The 19,219-nt window shown below is 36.4% G+C and overlaps 3 protein-coding genes and 1 pseudogene across 5 annotated transcripts; all 4 read right to left on the bottom strand.

Moving 5' to 3' along the window:
- Window positions 1–2,243: 2,243 nt before the first annotated feature.
- On the bottom strand, window positions 2,244–4,553 carry LOC114754932 (L-ascorbate oxidase-like; annotated as a pseudogene).
- Window positions 4,554–6,750: 2,197 nt separating this feature from the next.
- On the bottom strand, window positions 6,751–9,498 carry LOC114754933 (phosphoglycerate kinase, cytosolic). The gene is made up of 7 exons (XM_028943787.1): window positions 9,401–9,498; window positions 9,085–9,287; window positions 8,668–8,745; window positions 8,305–8,565; window positions 7,897–8,214; window positions 7,463–7,621; window positions 6,751–7,184 (listed from the first exon to the last, which is right to left on the bottom strand). Exons 2-7 carry the CDS (start codon window positions 9,277–9,279, stop codon window positions 6,990–6,992), a joined length of 1,206 nt encoding a protein of 401 aa, XP_028799620.1. The 5' UTR covers window positions 9,280–9,287; window positions 9,401–9,498; the 3' UTR covers window positions 6,751–6,989.
- A 990-nt stretch (window positions 9,499–10,488) lies between these two features.
- On the bottom strand, window positions 10,489–14,756 carry LOC114754934 (peroxisomal 2,4-dienoyl-CoA reductase-like). Of its 2 annotated transcripts, XM_028943788.1 has the most exons (5): window positions 14,499–14,756; window positions 13,341–13,500; window positions 12,055–12,224; window positions 11,043–11,265; window positions 10,489–10,715 (listed from the first exon to the last, which is right to left on the bottom strand). In XM_028943788.1, exons 1-5 carry the CDS (start codon window positions 14,688–14,690, stop codon window positions 10,561–10,563), a joined length of 900 nt encoding a protein of 299 aa, XP_028799621.1. In that variant the 5' UTR covers window positions 14,691–14,756; the 3' UTR covers window positions 10,489–10,560. The 2 variants fall into 2 exon arrangements, with proteins under 2 accessions (XP_028799621.1, XP_028799622.1); XM_028943789.1 differs by lacking the exons at window positions 13,341–13,500; window positions 14,499–14,756 and adding an exon at window positions 13,218–13,334.
- Window positions 14,757–15,970: 1,214 nt separating this feature from the next.
- On the bottom strand, window positions 15,971–18,810 carry LOC114754928 (nuclear transcription factor Y subunit C-2-like). Of its 2 annotated transcripts, XM_028943781.1 has the most exons (3): window positions 18,702–18,810; window positions 17,307–17,431; window positions 15,971–17,212 (listed from the first exon to the last, which is right to left on the bottom strand). In XM_028943781.1, exon 3 carries the CDS (start codon window positions 17,157–17,159, stop codon window positions 16,356–16,358), a length of 804 nt encoding a protein of 267 aa, XP_028799614.1. In that variant the 5' UTR covers window positions 17,160–17,212; window positions 17,307–17,431; window positions 18,702–18,810; the 3' UTR covers window positions 15,971–16,355. The 2 variants fall into 2 exon arrangements, with proteins under 2 accessions (XP_028799614.1, XP_028799613.1); XM_028943780.1 differs by lacking the exon at window positions 17,307–17,431.
- Between the last annotated feature and the right edge of the window lie 409 nt (window positions 18,811–19,219).

Raw genomic sequence — 19,219 nt, 5'->3', positions numbered from 1 at the left:
CGTTGGTAGCCGCATAGTTTTTGAATCATGAATCATTTGACTGATATCAATTTTTTTTTTGTAATTGTTGTTAAATGTATTAAACTTTCAGACAACTTCCTCAAAAAGTTTCAATAAAATTTTTTTCGTAGTATTCATATAAATTTCTTTCTGAAAACATATCCTTGTTTTTATATATATATATATATATGAAATATTTATATTAAGTTTTTTATATTTACTATGTTGAGTTTTCTAATCTATCTGATCATGTGTCCTATATGTTAATATTTTAAAAATAAAACATGTGATTGGAAAACATAACATAATAAATATAAAATTTTGATGTAAGTATTATTTTTATATATATAGGTTTTTTGCCGACCTATATGTATATACATATTATATTCGGAAAATTTGGTCAAAGAGAAGGTATACAAAAAAACTGGTCAAAGAGTATATTAGGCACTTAATGCATTAATAGATACATGGCAACGAGAATTTAATGCATTAATGTCACCAAAAAAAAGATTTAATGCATTAATAATTTTTGGATGAGATTTAATGCATTAATAGTTTATGAAATGCAATGCATTAATTCCCCAGCTCCCAATGAGCCGTTTTCCATCATGCTTTTTAAAACTATACCAATCAGATATTTTAAAATTGAATTAATTTTTATCTTTAAGCAAATGGGTCTTTTCACTAAGAAAAGATAAAATATTTTTATTTGTGGATTATTAAGTAAATTGATTAAGCTTTCTTTCTGAAGGGAAAAAAAAGATTAACCTTTCTTTCTCTAACTATCTGCTTATTTGTATTATTAAATAAACACAACAAAAAGAGTAAAGTCTTGGAATATCGGCCAAAAGAAAAACAGAGAGTAAAGTCTTAGAATATATTTCTTTCTATGAACATATATGCGCATGCAATTATTATTAGAAGATCCAGAATAAATAAAATTATATCTTTTTATTTTTACAATGTCGATTCTAATACTAAGCACAAAAATAATTAGATTTCAAAATGGTTTTGAATCATTTCCATATTCAATTTTTTATTTGTTTCCTCCGAGTAGCATAACTATTAAGCATCAGTGATGATTAAAAAATAGAGACAAGAAATAAAGTTCAGATGACACCATAAATAAATGTTGAACGATTTAGATTGTTTCTAATTTCAAGTCAGACTCATTTAGACGTTTGTTGGATAAAAGATATAAATTGGATAATCACCTGTTACTAGATTGTATATTTAACATGAAATCTAAAGTAGTTAGTATTATTAATGTTCCATTAATAAGAAATTTTTTGGTAAATTTTATCTGATATATTGATGTTAGGTTTTTTTTTTGGGGACTGGATATTGATGTTTGGATTTGAAAGATATATAATTACATATATTCCCTCCGGTCGGGAAGGAAAAAAAAGGAGAAACTCACAAAAAAACCATTAAAATAAAAAATTGTATATAGAGATATTATAATATTAGTATAAGTTTTAATAGTATAGGTTTTAATAATAATTTTTGTGAATGAGTCTTTGTATACAATTTTTTAATTTTGGAGGTTTTTTTAATGATTTTTCTTTTTAAAAAAATAGGGGCAAGAAAAATAGGAAATTACACTCAGGTCTCACATAAGATAATTAATTTCAAAAAAGTCTCTAAAAATCCTCGAAACGATTCCTAAATCCTCAGGGACCTATGTGTAATTAATTATAATTATGAAATTACGTATTTACCCCATTAATTTTATTGCAACAATTTATTTACAACCTCAACAGTGGCTGTTGATAACCTGAGAAGAAGTGGTTAACAACCTCAGCAGTTCATGACAACTCACTCTGTGAGATGCCAAGGGCATTGCCGAGGTTGTTAACTACCTCTCCTCGGGTTGTCAATAGTCACTGTTGAAGTTGGAAATAAATTACAATGGGTTCAAATTAATGGGATAAATAAGTAATTTCACAATTATAATTAATTACACATAAGTACCTGAGGACTTAGGAATCATTTCGAGATTTCTAGGGACTTTTTAAAATTAATTATCTTCTGTGAGACCTAAGTATATTTTCCCAAGAAAAATTTATCATATATGTGGTGGGAGGCAGGCGGGAACATCAAAATCTACCGAAGATCACTAAGCAAATCTTCAATAGATTTGGTAATGTGGAACTGGAAAATGAAAGGCACAGTGTTTATTCAATGGTGAACAAAGGCTAAACTGATGTGAAAACTTGTTGTGAAATTTCATGTGATCTGGCACTGCAACTTCAGTCTGATTGGTAAAATTGAGATTCTAAGCCTAATGTTTAACAACACTTGAAGATCCCATAATTGTTTGATTCAGGAGCATGGAACTCAAGGCCTGTGGAATTCTTTGGTAGCCCCACAGCCCAAAATGGAAGAAGGCAAATTGCCCACCATATCCACACCTTCCTGGAACACTACCGCCATGCCCATATAGAAGTGAGATTCAATGTGACAATGGAAAATCCACACTCCAGGATTATCGGCCTGGAATCGCAGAGCCGTCCATCCATAAGGATGAAGGGGCACAGTGTTCTTCAATATTGGGTTCACCAAATTCAGCTTCTTACCATCACTTTCACTGTCAAACTTCCCCTCCCCAAACCCTAGAACCCAGAAGTTGTGCCCATGGAGATGCCATGGATGCGTCTCGCTGTTCATTGGGGTCAACGTGTTAGCATTCTGCAGAATCACATCCACGGTGGAATTGAAATCCAGCTTGTAAATTCCGTTCCCTGAAGTGGCATTCACATTCCGAGGTACGCTATAGATATCATAATTTGCAGAATCGTAGTTTTCTGGAGGTGATGTTTGATCATCAAAAGCATGGGTTAATTTATATTTTAGGGCAATTAGGTAGGGGGTGATAGGAAGAGTCAAAGAAACATTGTTTAAGGACCATTTTTTGTAGCCATCTATAGTGTTTTGGGTATTGAGAAGCACTATGACTCTATCTGCCTTGGGAGGTGGTGTTTGGATGAACCCATGCCTGGCTTTGATGGCAAGGCTTTGAGATAAGCGAGATGAAGTGTGATTCCAAACAGGGCCTGGTGGTGGAACTGTTATGGGCAGTCTTTTGGGATGGTTGGCGAAGTAGTTGAGGATTGCTAACCCTAACGGGGTTGAGGGTTTTCTGCTGACAACATTAGTGGTGATCCAATAGTTTCTTGATGGATTTTGATTGGCTTTCAGAAGCACTGAGTATGTCTCACCAGAGTATATGTATAGGTTCTCTACCTCAAAGGGTTCCACGTAGTGCCCATCAGCCTCCACAACAATCATTTTATGACCCTGCAAAACAAATCATACAATTTCTCAAACACCAACACAGTTAAAACACTACAATTGTGTAGGCATACCGAGTCTGGACACTTCAAATTTAGACACTCATGTTAAACAACATATGACATTTTGGGTCACTGATACCCAAGTTATAGTTATAGACTTGTATATGCAAGTTGGCTAAAGTACCTCAATTTGGAAACTGAGAGACGAGAGGGAAGTCAAGCTGCCAATCCGGAGTCTGTATGTTTTACTGGGGTTAACTGTTAGTACATATGGTGAGCATTCAGAATTTGTTGTACTGCACACTTTGTTTACTGAGCTAGAAGGACCCAGGAGAGAGCAATTGAACCTTCCTCTTCCATTTATCAACAATGACTGAAAGAACATAAAACAAAACACTTTGTAAAAACACACAATATATCTCACTTTGTTTTTGTACTATGGACATGCTCTGTTAGCATGTGATGCGGCTTGATTACCTGAGGCTCTCCAACAAAACAAAGGGTATAGAGGATAAGCCTATAGCCTCATCAGAAAGTGCTTTTGTGGTACCAGTCAGTGAGAAGGATGTTATAGTCGTGGTCATAGGTGAAGGGCTCTGATTCCCCTTCAGGGAGTGTTACAATAATGGTTCCAACTAGCCCAGCTTCCCTTTGCATGCCATAATGTGCATGGTATAAAAATGTCCCAGCCTGAATGTTTCACCACAAATAATTAGATGAAACTGCTTTTTAGCTACATTCTTATGGCTACTGGCCTTATAGCATCACAGAAGCCCACCTTGTCAACAACAAACTTGTAAATGAAGGTATCCCCAGGTAGAATGGGACATTGAGTAACCCCTTCTGTTCCATCGCTCCAAGGTGTTCCTCTCTGCCATCAAATATCAATAATGCAAAAATACAACATTACAATTTATGCCTCAGCAGTTAAGATTTGTCTGTGTGTATATTCAAAATAAAAGGGAGCGATGTGTATTTAACGCATTTAATGTGAAAAGATTATAATATAAACGGGAATGCTTTCATTAAACTTCCCAGTTTTAATATTCTCTTCCTGGAAATTATAGTCTATGGCATTACCTGTCGCATACCATGCCAATGAATTGCAGTATTCTCTGTTGGCAGGCTGTTCTTGACTTCAACCACGATTGTATCACCTTGCCGTGCCAAGATTGTTGGTCCAGGACTCCTTCCATTGATGGTTATACTCAGCTTCTTGAAGCAATCTGGAGATTTGTATTCATGCTTATCTCCCATTTGTAATGCCGAATTCTAGCATCCACTCTGGTCAAAAACATTAACAACATCAGTAGCAACAAACTTAGTGAGTTTCCTCTTTGCTTTGAAGACTCAGCCATTTTTGTTTGGCTGAGAAGTTGCTGGGTAAAGACTATAGATTGAAATGGCATTCTAACTCGAGTGTGTCTATATATATAGGAAGTTAGTCCAAGTGGAGTCAAAGTTAAGATTCTAGATGACAGAATGATACATTTGCACTGATTTGTACATAGACCATTTTTTTATTCAATGTATGGAGACCATTATTTATTGTGTTATGATACAGCAATCTTCACTTATTTGTTCTATGGATGCAAATTTGAAGCAGCTTATTTGTTAAGTAGATAGTAATATTAATTAAAACCAAAATACGAGTTTCATCTGTCACACATGAATATAATATAGGAAACCAGATTTGATTGTTGTGAGTCTCACATTGGGAGCCTCACAAGTGGAGTATGGTTTATAAGTTCAAAATGTTCTTTCGGTTGAGGCTAGTTTTTTAGAATGGTTTTTTTTTAGACTTGTGCTTGTAATATTGATCTTCTGTGGTCACTGGTTAATTACATAATGTATGACATATTATTGAAGAAAGAATAATACGAAAAATTAGAAAAATATATGTTCATTCTACATATGACTTATTTCCTTTCGGCTACATATTTTAAAAGGTCCGCATCATGGGTAACCTCACGGCAAGAAAAGGATGGCATTTTTGTTTTCTGGGAAAGTTATGGAAAGAAAATTAAAGCTGATGACTTTGTCCTTCAAAAGAGATGCCATGTCTGAAAACTTTGGTTGATCATTGAATTGATTGCTTTCGCCCTCACTTTCTACTCAGCTTACATGGGAACGCGAAAATGGTGTTACTTACAGAATCAAGGGATGACTGATCATTGATTTATGCTAAAGCAGAGAATCTGGAGAACGAATACTTTGCGGTTGCTGAATAAAAGAACAAATGTCCCTTCCTTGTGACATGGTGTAGATTCTATTTCACCAGCAACACTAAACACCCTTCATATTCAATTATGCCTTCTGCCGGGGAAGAATAAGCTACACAACTCCCCTTCCACGTCCCTTTTTTGTAGGGCCTATTTGAAATAGTTTGTAAGCAATTTTTTAACTGTGATTTATAGAATATAAGATCAGTAGTTGTAAGAAAAATTATTTTGATTTGCATCATTCTAAACGAGGCCTTAATCATTTACATTTGGTTAAAGTACATATTGATCCTGTAATTTGTACGGAGTTTCAATTTGGTTCCTTAACTTTACAAAACAAACATTTGGTCCTTGAGCTCTAAAATCATTAGGTTTTAATGATGACTTTTTGTAACAATCATAAATGTTTTGAAAATTAAACTTAATATGTTAGCATTTGAGAATATTTTATCAACATCTAAGATCCTAATGTATATTTTTTAAAAACATTTAGAGTTAAGAGACTAAAAGTATACTTTTTAAAGTTAAGGGCCAAATTGAAACGTCGTACAAAATTTAAAAACCAAATATATACTTTACCTTTTACTTTTCTAGGCTTTGGACCTTTTCTTTTGTCATTGGTCCATAATTTCTCTTTTTTTATAAAATTGAATGTAAAAATAAATTAAAAATATAAAAAATTATAATAATTTGATTTGATGTTCAACTGAGCATATTCCTCTATTGAGTTATATGTTCATAGTTAACGGCCGTAAGATTTTTTATCCTATTTTTTTAATACCTTTTAAATTTTGAGGTGCTTTATTATGGTAAATAGTCTAAATTCAGAATTTTGGGATCCAATTTTGTCATAGTTTAAGGAAGAAGAAAAGGATTGAAAGATGCGCCCAAAACGGTTGACCCGGACCAACTCAGTAGCAGTCCATGAAGAAGAGGATGGGTCAAAACTCGCATGCAAATGCGGGCCCAGCCCAGCCTCGTCTCAAAAGGATCCCGTGTCAATTTCGAGTAAAAGACTCCTAGTATTATCTGCGGATCACATCATATTGCTTACATTACTTGAGCGAATGCTTTAGTACAAGATTTTGTTGGTAACAAGTAGCATTTTTCACCAAACAATTTCCGATGTAAACTAGCAGGCCTGTACTGCCCTTAATTTCACCACAGCCGTCAGCCCAATTAACAACAGCAAAAAAATAAAATAAAATAAAAAAGGAAGGGGAGAATAGATATAGATAAACTAATGCAAAATTCATGCTTTGGACATAAGCATTTTTCAGCCTTCAGAAAGACCAAAAGCTTCAACATAAAGCCACAAAAACCTCTTTATTTTCAGGCCTACGCTGTATTAGCCGCCGCTTCAAGAGCATCATCTCTGTTATGACTAAATGGCAGTACTGGTTGAAACTCACCAATAAAAACAGCACAAAAATACACAAATCGCTGGCTCTTCCTCATTTTGACTTTATATTCAAGCATCATCAAGTGCAAGGACTCCAGGGAGTTGCTTCCCCTCAAGAAGCTCTAAGCTGGCACCACCACCAGTAGAGATGTGGCTCATCTTGTCGGCAAGCCCAACCTTCTCCACAGCAGCGACCGAGTCTCCTCCTCCAATGATGGTGGTCACCCCCTTCCCACTCAGCTCTGCCAGTTTCTTGGCTATAGCCTGCACAGAAAAGAGAACAGCCCACTATGATAATGCCCAGAGCAAAGAAAATTAATCCACATCATGGACTCCGTGATCAATACTTGTCCAGGGTGATTTAAGGGCTTCATGTAGCAAGTTAATATGTTTTTAATGGAGTCATATACACAAGGAAATAAGTTGGTTAAAAATTTAAGGGCTTCCTTTATTATAAATGTCGCAAACTTGCTCCTTCGATGTCATATGCCCGAGGAAATAAGTTGGTAAGAAAATGAAAGTGGAGTGTAACAGGTTAATACCTCTGTTCCTGCTGCAAACTTGTCAAACTCGAAAACACCCATTGGACCATTCCAAATGATGGTCTGAGTCGTATCCAAAGCATCACTGAATGTTTTAATGGCATCAGGCCCAATATCTAACCCCATCCATCCATCAGGGATGCTTGATGCTGGCACAACCTAGAAGCATTACCAAAACTTTTAGAATTTTTAAGCCACGCTACTTAGATCATAAAACTACTACAAATAGTCATTATAAAATTTCCTTCATTCACATGATGCCGCTTTCAAAAGAGTGCTAATAACATAAATCAGTCAATTATCCCATAGAAATGAAGTGTTCTGCAAGTTTGTACAAGCACACTAGTTATGTCCCCATACCTCAGTAATCAAATAAGCGCGTAAAGTAACAACAAAGATAATATCATCAAATATTTTCCATGAAAAGCTAGTACCTTGCTGTTAGCATCAGCAGCAAACTTGTCAGCTATGACCACATCAGTTGGAAGCAAAAGAGAGACCCCCTTTGCATTCGCCTTCTCAATAAGTGAAGTAGCAAGATCGAGCTTGTCTTCTTCCACTAGAGATGACCCAATTGAATGACCCTGGGCCTTGTAGAAGGTATAAATCATCCCGCCCCCAAGCAAGAGAACATTGACCTTCTCCAACAAAGATTCTATAACTCCAATCTTGGTCGATACCTTTGAGCCACCCACTATAGCTGCAAATGGTCTCTTGGGGTTTGCCACAGCTCCAACTAGATAATCAAGCTCCTGAAATAATAGAACAAGTTACAGATAAATCAAACTGTATAAGTCAGATAAATGATACAGCTAATAATTACCAGTTTACCACCTAGATACCTTCTGCATAAGGAATCCAGCTACAGACGGCTTCAAATATTTGGCAACTCCCTCTGTAGAAGCATGAGCTCTGTGGGCTGTGCCAAATGCATCATTGACATAGAGATCAGCAAGAGAAGCCAGCTTCCTTGCGAATTCAGGATCGTTCTTCTCTTCCTCCTTGTAAAACCTCACATTCTCAAGAAGCAAAACACCACCTTCCGAGGTTTGTGCAACAAATTTCTCAACTTCCTCCCCAATACAATCATTTGCCATCTTAACCTGTCATAAGGAGAAAATAACAGGGTGATTAAAAACGATAGCAGTCAAGAAAAATAAGTTCTTATGAATAATTTACTAAGCAGGAAAGTGAAGAAGGCATACCTCAACTCCCAGAAGTTCAGATAGCCTTGGCACGAGGGGCTTCAAACTGTATTTCGGCGTTACACCCTTCGGACGTCCCTGGAAATGGCATTTTTCAAGGTGAATAACATTGCAAGTTAACCAACACTAGTCATTCATAAAATAAGGATATCGATTGTAGACATTCAAAATTTATAAGGACAGCTCAACAGAAAATCTAAAGTTCGAATTTCTAAGGACAGACTCAGCAGAAGATCTAAGACCCTCGGATATAGATAGTTTCAGAAATGAAATAGCCGTGTGAATCGCCCCCAATGCTCCATAATACAAAACCAAACTAATACAAACAGGCGATATATAATGTAAAATACAAAAACCAAATTCAAATCAATCAAAAAAAAAAAATGCAATGCGTTTGAATGGGAAAGCATAGCATACCAGATGGCTGGAAAGAATGACCTTTGCACCATGATCCCTCAAGTACTTGATAGTGGGAACAGCAGCGCGGATTCTGGTGTCATCAGTAATGTTGGAGTTATCATCCAAAGGAACGTTCAGATCAACCCTGATAAACACCCTCTTCCCCTTCAAATCAGCCTCCTTCAAGGTACTCACACTTCTCTTAGTCGCCATAACAATACCTTCAAATCCAAATCCCCAGAAACCAAAATGATCAGAACAAAAAAGAATACAAAGGAAAAAACCAAACCAACTACCACGTAAAAGTTGAAAGATATTTGAGAGCGAAACTCACAATGGTGAACGAGAAGATGATATGATCAGAGATGCCAAAAATGCTGGTGGAATGAGATTTGCAGCGGACAGAAACGAAGCAATAACGGATGCGAAGATTCTGGAAGACTTACAGTGGGAAGAGCGAGAGTCTCTGGGTTTAGTGGGAAAGGTACGCGTCGCTATTGCAGAGTGCTGGCCACCCAATTGGCCGAGGAACTGCCTGTGGGCGCAGCAAATCTATGGACCGAAGTTGCTTCGCAATTCGCAAACCAACCTCGCAGCCCAATGTTCATTGGTCCAACTTTTGATTGTAGTCTACTTTTGGTACTTTAGATGCGCCCTTCCATTATATTTTATGGAAATAAAGAGAACTTTTAAGAAATTTTATCGAACAGTTTATAAAATATTAAATCTCAACAATTAATCTTTTATTTAATGATAGCCATAGAGAAGGAATGGAGAGAGGAAAAAAAATGAGAGGACGTGGGGGCAAAAATCAAAATTCTTCCGTTATGATAAGTTAATAGTGTATTTGGTAAATTTAATACTACCTCCGGTCTTTAATATAAAATCTCATTTGATTTTTATTTTAGTCCTAAATGCAAAACCCCAATTTACTTTGTCTCTCATATTTATTTATTTTTTTCAACATAATTCTTCTAATAATAGTAGTTCTTCTAGCCAATAAATTTGATTAGTAAGGATATTATAGGAAAGACAACATTCATTTATTACAAATAACTAACTCAATTATTTTTTTAATTTACTCAAATTAGTAAATTAGTTCTTATATTTAGGACAGTAGCTAGTAGTATATACATACATTTTCTTTTTAAAAGCAGGAAATCAAATACAGTTTCGCTTCTTTCATAGGGTATATTTTAATTTTAATTTTCTCCTTTTGAATCATAATTTCTATTTTATATTTTTCAAAATTGCATTTTACATTTTAGATTGGGGTGAGACCAAAGAGCCTCGTGCTCGTGTAGAGAGAGAGATTGATTTAGTTTATTAATTTATCAATTACTGTAAATTAAATCCATTTAAGGCTTTTTTTTTAATTGTATGTTTCTACTAACTTCGACATAGAAGATGGAAGCACCGAAGAGCAGATGATATGTCTGTTCTCCATAAAAATCTGTGGGAAAGTGACGAGGCTGACATTCTTCCAATAAAGCCTCACATCTTGCTCCTTGGAACACCAACTGGTGCATCTCTGGACCTTTTTTCAACTACTCGTGAAACCTGCTTCACTGCATCTTTCGGCAAATGACGAGGCCGGCTCAGCCACAGTCCTCCATCTACTATCACAATGTTGCCATTGACGAATTTTCCTTCAAGAATTTGCAGAACATGTTACAAAGAAAACAAATAGGGAAATGGAAAAAATGAGGAGTCATTGAACACATGTACCAAGAGGAGCAAATGAAACCAGACGAAGCTTAGCATTCCCCGCAAGATTTTTCAAAGATGTATTAATTATTTGGTTCCTATACTTTTGACTTGTTCTTAATTCAATTTCTAAACTTTGGACCAATACATCTCAATTCCTGAATTTTAACTCGCTACATATCAATCCATATAGTTTCTAACAATTTGTGTTGGGTTACTTAAGATGTTTACGAGTCAGAGTATTTGCATGAATAAATGAAGTTACCAACCTGCATCTGATACAAGGTAGAGAGCAGCCATGGCAATATCCCATTTCTCCCCAAGTCTATACAAAGGCATGTATTCTCTGGCTTTGCTATTTATTTCTTGAGGAACCAGTTTACTCATGCCAGGAGTATCACCAATTGGACCAGGTGCAATCCCATTAACTCTAATATCATAATCAGTTCCCCACTCTAGTGCCAAGTTTCTCGTAGTGGCATCAACAGCCGCCTGTCAGAGAAGAATACGTTAACTAAGTATATGTCACATGTATATCGCTGAGATAATAGAGTGAGAAAGAGTGATGAAACAAAAAGAAAGAACAGAAAACAAAACATATTGTTGACAGATTGATTGGGCACTCGAGTAGGATGGAGAATTCTTTCTAAAAACTAGCTAATGGAACAGAAGAATCAACTTGTTTGAAAGTCATGCATCATACGAAGTAGCCCATACCAAATACAAGACTAAGCATCTCATACTATATTGGTCTCCATCAATTGGCCTCCTTGGACAATTGACATCTCAACAGCCGCAATAGATGACACTTTACTACATCTCCCCACCATTTATAATCCTTTACCTAGAGCCCTATCTAGAGCCATCAAACATAAGCTCTGATGACAATTAATGGCCACTTAACTGGGGTGAGAAATCCTCCTTCAACGTAACTTTAATGTAAGAGACCCCACCAATTTAAGTTCCCGATAAAGTAGTTCATGCCACTCAATGCGGTGTCGGTCATCTCATATTATCTTATTTTCATCAAAGAATCAATTATAAGGCATGTAAGAATGAACCCTGGTCATCTCATATTATCTTATTTTCATCAAAGAATCAATTATAAGGCATGCAAGAATGAACCCTTAAGATTCAATTTATACTAATACAGTAACATTGCAATCATAATAGTACTAACTTTGAATACACACAGCAAGCAATTATTTCCTTCATTTACAATACTTCTCTAAATTTTGAATATCGCCTAAAATATATAATACATTAAAAGTAAATACAAACCTTAGCTGCAGACACATGAATTTGATACCAAGAAGCCGTATAATGTAGGGTAGCACTAATGTTTAGTATTGACCCCCCACCAGAAGAGCTCCTTCCTAGTCCTCCTTTCTTGAGATACTTTAGTGCCTCATGGCACATTGTAAATGTTCCAACAGAATCAATATCCATAACTGGAAACAAAATTTAGAATGGATCAATATTGCCTTTCTTGTACCCGATAAGAATAATTAACAGACTGCGGTAAGGTCCATGAAAAAAAAAAAAGGAAGGAAAAACAGAGTGTCCTATGTTCTAAAATCAACTTGTTATGTAAAAACAGGTCTTAGACTGACTCATAGCCTAAAACACAATGACGCATTTTACCTTACCAAACTTCTTGATGAATGCCTTCTGTAGACAATCGGGGATTTTGTAGCATGAGAATCAGATTATGATTGAACTGGTTTAACACGAATAACGTCCTAAGTGTCTTTAGTTTTAGCCTTTAGGGGTTCTCATGCACAGTGGCACAAATATAATTATATCTAGTCACAAAACTATTCAACTATTTACAGATTTTTAAGTGCATTAGCAGTGGTCTCTAGGGAAAATTCTGTCTGGATTTATTCTTGCCAGTTCTACATTACCATGGCCACTGTTGGCAGCAGCATAGTTGTTGTCCCGTCAATGGCATCATAACTACTACCTCTAAAATTTGGCACACCACTGTACCAGTGCTTCTAGAAGACAGGAAGTTGAATAAAAATATTTCTTCATCCCTCACCACATCACTACTTAAGCAACAGTTTAATTGCAAGTTGAGCAGCATTTCACCATTCATATTTGATCATAGATTGTGGTCAGGCCTTTTAAGAGTGCGAAAACATGAATGTTTCATACATATAATAACCATGAAGTCCAACAGGAGCATATAACATAAAAAATTGATAGAAGGTGAGTGTCAGTAAATTCTTTTGTTAAAAAACAAATTTTTCACTCATCTTTATTCGCTGAAGGCCAGAAGTTCTACAATTCAGATTCCCCAAAAAACATCTTGTTTTTTCTAACCATCCTTCTTTATTTGATAAAACAGAAAATTTTTGAGACATCGTTAACAAGCAAATGCATCTCCATATCACTTTAGAATTGCTTGACATAAAGTATGCTAAACATTAATCATTAACCTGTTTCTTCTCTTTCCATGCTGCTTTTCCTCTATCATGGGAGAGGATTAGGACTCATGTTATGCTAGGATCCCCACCTTAAGGGGAAAAAAATTCAAGCCAATATTCTTAAAGTAAAACAACCTGTTCGAAATCCATTAGGAGATAGATCCTCTGCTGACACCAGAAAGTTTCCTGCTGCAGCATTCACAAGAATGTCAATCCTTCCAAAATGCTCATAGGCCGATTCCACTACTCTTGCTGCATCTTCTTGCTTGCGAACATCCCCCTCAAATCCAATAGCCTAAGTGAAATGCTCAAATGATTTAGATTGCCCAAAAATAGTCATCAATGACCATTTCCACAACATATATTACAAAAATGTCATCTCTATTGACATTTCAACAAACTACATAAGAAAAGTGATCATCAATGTCAGCTTTTAGCCCTTTTCTATAAGGCTATAAGCAATCAAGAGAGAACATGCACAATCCGTCACTCAAGAGGTGAATGAATAGACAACAATAAAAAACATAATAAATAGATATTCTCGTGGCTCACTTAATAATAGACATCGAATAACCAGTAAGGAATCTGGTGTAGTTAGTGGAAGGGGATACATATAGCATAAGCACTTCCGAACATTACTTTTGATGGTTGCGTCATTAACCTGTAACTAGGCAAATAAGAAGCATAATAAGAGGTCACTACAGTGAGCTTCTTTTAACAAGGTTACTGCTTACTACGTACGATTCAGATAGCCTTCTTTTCTGTAAGCCCAATGAATCGACCTTTCATTTCAACTCAATTACTAACTTCAGCATGAGGACATGTTAACCATAACTATTTGGACGAAAGGCCCCGGTTAGAAGGAAAGGTCCCATTTTCAGTACGAGATAACAATTATGCAAGTTGTGAGCTCAACTATTATTGATAATGTGTTATTTAATACCAAGTAACATCTAAACTCATTGTTTCATCTAGAGATCCCTATAGGGTAGTGTTCCTATGTCTGGCGTTTGCTTCTTTAAATACAAAATAAATACCAATGATCATCTGACTGAATGGGTCGACAGTTGAAGTTTTTCTTCTCGGCCGGATTATTTCCAGAGAATCAAAGAAATCCCAAAACTGGGTCGAAGTTGCGGAGCACAGAAATAGGAAGGAATTTGATTAACCCGAACGAAACGATGAGAAAGTAAAAGTTCAACATTCAAGATGGTGGATTGCAAAGGAAAAAAAAAAAGAAAATTTCAAGACCGTGGACAGAATCTTAAAATCAATTTCCAAAGGAGAAATTACCGGTATTCCGAGGGATTGGAGAGCAGAGACAGCAGAGTCGAGAACTTGCTTGCGTCGACCCATGATGGCAACGGAAGCACCATGTTTGCCGAATTGCGTGGATATTTCGAATCCAATTCCTGAGCCTCCTCCTGTGATAAGAGCAACCTTGCCCTTCAATACATCTGGCTTGAATGGTGAATCCATGGCCATAGTCTTCGTTTCTTCCCTCACCGAGAACTCTGGAGCTGAAGGCAAACGAGGATTCGAATAAAACAGCTTAGCTGGAACATGAATTCGTATAAATTATAGTAATTGTAGCTTTCCTTCTCCGTCCATGTTCGATTAAATTAATTATTACATTTCGGTCAAGGTCAAAAAAAGTGATTATTGCATTTAGAGAGAGAGAGACACCAGGTCAAAAAAAGTTTTTTTCCCGCCGGAATTATAATAGTATTCATAGTATTTTTTTGGCCAAATAATTAGAGTATTTTTTGAGCAAAAACATTATAGCATTTAGAAAAGAAAAAATCTAAGCTGGTTAATCTTGATAATCTTTTGAAACATTTCATTGATCTATTTTATTTTTTCAATTTGTTCCCCATGTCAAATAATTCCATAAATTTAATTCGAACAAGGGCTAAGATTACTTGCATGTGAAGAGTAATTATAAATTTTGGCCGGGTATTTTACTTTTAAAATATAATAAATAAATTACCATTTCCTACTGTTAAATTTTATTAAAATCATACATGTGCATAATGTTCAGTGTTGGAACTAGGAGTGTTCAGTTTGTCTTGTCCCGGTTGTCTCATCCTGGTCTCGGTGAGTTCGAGACGGGACAGGACAGACAAAAAAAATTTCTGGACAGAACAGGTACGGGACGGGAATAGTGACTGGAACGGGATGGCCCGAAATATTTTTTTAAAAAATTATTTATTAATAATTATTATTAAATTATTAAATTTACTTATTAATAATAATAATAATTATTTTTATAGTGATTTTTAGTTCTTAATATAGTATTATCTTAACAAAATCTCATTCCTCAATAAAATAATTCATAAAGATATTATAAAGTGTTTTTTTTCCTGTATTTTTTTTCACAGTATTATTTTTACATCTTTTTTATACTATATAATTGCGCATTCTACATAATATTTTTTAATGATGTTTTTATCTTTAGAAACTCAATAAAAATAAACATTATAACATAAAAAAATTCATCTAAAAAATTATATATATATTTAATAAAAAAGGGAAACAGGATGTCCCTATCCATCCCGATTCTGTTAAGACTGAGACAGAACCAGAACGGATCAGGACACGGGACAAAATCCCTATCCTATCCCTATTCACCAGGAACGGGACTGGGACGTCCCATGAACACCCTTGGAAGCCATACAATCTTCAAACTTGGTGAGGACTAACGAATTATCATTATTCAAAAACCTTGACAAACCTACGAACTTGCTAAGTTGCCAGAGACGAGGAACTGAGAGGACCTGAATCACGAGATCGAAAATTATCCATCATAATAAAATGTAATGTAGAAATCAACCAGCCTCCATAAAAATTACAGCGCAAAATAGACCCTTTTTCCCATCAACCTCCGACTTCCTAAACTCTACATGAGAACTACCCCAAACTAGTGTAACTACCAAACCAATTACTGAAACCAAACTCAGCCATATAAAATGCTCAAAGATCAGAGCTCATACAAGCACCATTTTAATGCAATGCAAGCACTGCATATATGGCAAGGACTTCGCAGTTGCCAATGAAGAAGACTAAACTACTGCTGCATAAAAGCCTTAGAAGTTAACCATTAGCAATCAGAAGACGCATTCTGTTTTCTAATTTGATTGGCCATAGTTGTCAAGTGTCTGTTTGTTGCTGATCAGGTGGCGGTGGCTGTTGTGATGGTTGTGTTTGAGGCCACGGCATAAAAGACATATGAGGTCGAGGCTGCTGTGAAGCATATAGTGCTGCCTGGTCAACTAGTTTTCCCATGATCATCCCAGTATGTCCTACAGGATGCTGTGGTGGGACATAATAATATGGCATATCAGTTGGGGAACCTACAACCGGAATTGTAGCTTTTGTTACTCCAAGCCCCTCTTCTTTCAACTCATCTCTTGGGATAATGTCAACCAAGAAATCGAATACGTCAGTCCTTGAAATTGCAGCAGCTATATCATTCTTCTGCAGTGTTCTCCTCTTGTTTTCTTCTGTGTGGATCCATGAGCGCAGAGTCAACTCCAGGATAAACATTTCACATGCTTTCGCAAATATGACTGGGGCCTCTGCTGAAATCATCCGGACATCCTCATCAGCTTTCATTATTTTCTTTATCCTAGCAAGTGGAAGACTGTGATTCTTGAAGTCAGTCGTTTGCTCAATTTCTCGCAGTTGGTCAGCCCAAAAAATCTGAAGCTGCTGTTGCTGCTGCTGCTGCTTTTGATGGTGGAAATGATGTGCTTGCTGGTAAGCAATTTGGTGAGGGGAATTTGAGAACGGGGCTGGAGGCTGTGCTGAGGAAGGTATAGTTACAGCAGGTGTTCCAGAAGCTACCATGGGAGCAGTCTGGTAGTGAGTAGAATAGGCCATCTGGCCAGGGCCGGCAGCAACTCCTGCTGCATGATTTTGCGGCTGCTGTTGTGCCTGCTCCGATTGATCCATGACCACCAATTAATGCTATAAGATTGTCTCCTCTAACTACTCTCCCTTTAGAACTGATAAGAGAAAAAAAGAAGGGGAAAAAAGAAAAGAATTGGTACAAAAGATTATGTGGAAACTAAAAAGCATACATAAATTTAGCAAATTAGCCTGACTCTCAGTTATTTTTATCAGCATACAGTGAGAGACTGAGAGGGATATTCAACAGTCCACATTGCTTAATCAAACATGCATCCCTTCTCTCTGAACTTTTTATCCTCCACAACATCATATTTCTGTATGGACAAAGATTTATATTGGTGAAGACCAAGATTACAGTAGCTTAGTAAGAAGTTGGTATTTCTTCACTCCAATATTGAATATTAATGGCTGATAAGAGCAAGTTTTTTCTTTTTTTCTTTTAATCACCTTAAAGATGCTTAGCGAGGAAAAAAAAAAAAAAAACCTGCCATATCCCGATTTGATATAAAAAAATGGAAATGAGAAGGGAATAAAGTGAATAAAGTGATTTAGAAGATAAAAAATAACGCTTACACTGATTCACAAAAAAATATATATATAAAATAAAATTATGCCCCTTCTTCTAAAAACTACTAAAAAGAGATTCCCCCGGGGGGGGGGGACTGGTGAGTGATTATTCCAATTTTACAATAGACATTGCAAAAAAAACAAAAAAAATTTGCTTCACCCTTTCCTTGTCAATTGTCAAACCAGACAGGGTCCAGGGCTTAACAGACCTAAAAAATTAGTCAGTTAGGGATGAAGCCTGAACAGAAAGGTCAAAACCTTAACGGCTATAAGGCAAAGAAGGCTTGGGAAAACGTAAAAGTTATGCAGGTGCTATTGTGAAAATTACTTATGGTTAGGGCATTTCAGTTTTTATTTCGTTTCACCAAACAGAAATGGAAATCATGATGGTCAAGAACTTTTCTACAGTTTCTAAAACCCAACCCAGCAAGTTTCTTTGCATTCATCTGGCCCCCTCTCAGTGGGTACGAGTCAAAGGACAAACTAATAAAAACAAATAAGCATCCTAGAGTCCAGAGTTGATATTACAGATAACCCACCCAACTCCCTCCCAACTATTAATTCATAAAACAATCACATGCAAGAAAAATCAACAATCCATGTTTACTCTCCTCTGTACTCATACTCACATGTCTTCCCCCCGTTAGATTCATGTAATTAGCACATGCATAGCCAAAATGTAGCCATGATCATTTCCAAGAACAGTTCATAAAGCTGACAGCTCATTTTACCATCCAACCTAATTAAATCATCCACATGCCAACCGATTAACGGTCCCAACCCACATAATAAAAATCAAATTAGAAGAAGCATAGGACCCATAAAGACCAAGTCGAAAGAAGAAAGAACAAGAAAGATAGGCTGAGGGTCAGCTAAATACAAAGAAGGATTGTAACTGAAAACTGAAAAATCTTGAGATTTTAATTTTACGACTGAGCAGAGGATAAAGAACACATGAAACCAAGATTAAATCCCTAAGAAAGTAAGGGAACTTTAAGGCGAAATCGGAACAATTACCCATCTAGTCCGAAGCTTGACTCGTGGCTCGTCAATGCGGAGAAACCCTAGGGGAGAGAGTGAGGGGGAAAAGAGAGGATAGCAGAGTGTGGTTGAGCTAGAGAGAGAAAGTTGAGCGCATAAAAGCGAGGGAGGGACCGGGGAGGGTTTGAAATATGGTGGCGTTTCTAGAGAGAGAAAGTTTCTGGGAGCATCGCGCCTCGACACGTGTCGGCATGTGAGAGTTCTGACTCTATGAGGGAATATTTCTGGCACCCACGTGGCATAAAGATACTGGATGTTGCTGTGCTCCCTGCAGAGACGACCGTGACTTACCCAGAAAATGACAGGGCATGCGGGGGCGCCTGTCTGAGTACAGCGGAGGGCGGGAAGGATAATTTGGGAATAAAAAACAAACATTGAGGGCATATTTGGAATTACGTAGCAATACAAATTGATCAAAATGAACCGTTCATTTCTATTTATGTTATAATTTATTTAACCATTCCGCATGTAAAAATAAGAGAGAATTATAAAGA

This window comes from Neltuma alba, unplaced genomic scaffold (genome assembly GCF_004799145.2).
Source record: "Neltuma alba isolate B1F8T4 unplaced genomic scaffold, ASM479914v2 tig00010227_pilon, whole genome shotgun sequence".
NCBI lineage: Eukaryota > Viridiplantae > Streptophyta > Magnoliopsida > Fabales > Fabaceae > Neltuma > Neltuma alba.
Note: the sequence above shows the minus strand (reverse complement) of the source record. Positions and strands in the feature narration are given on the sequence as shown.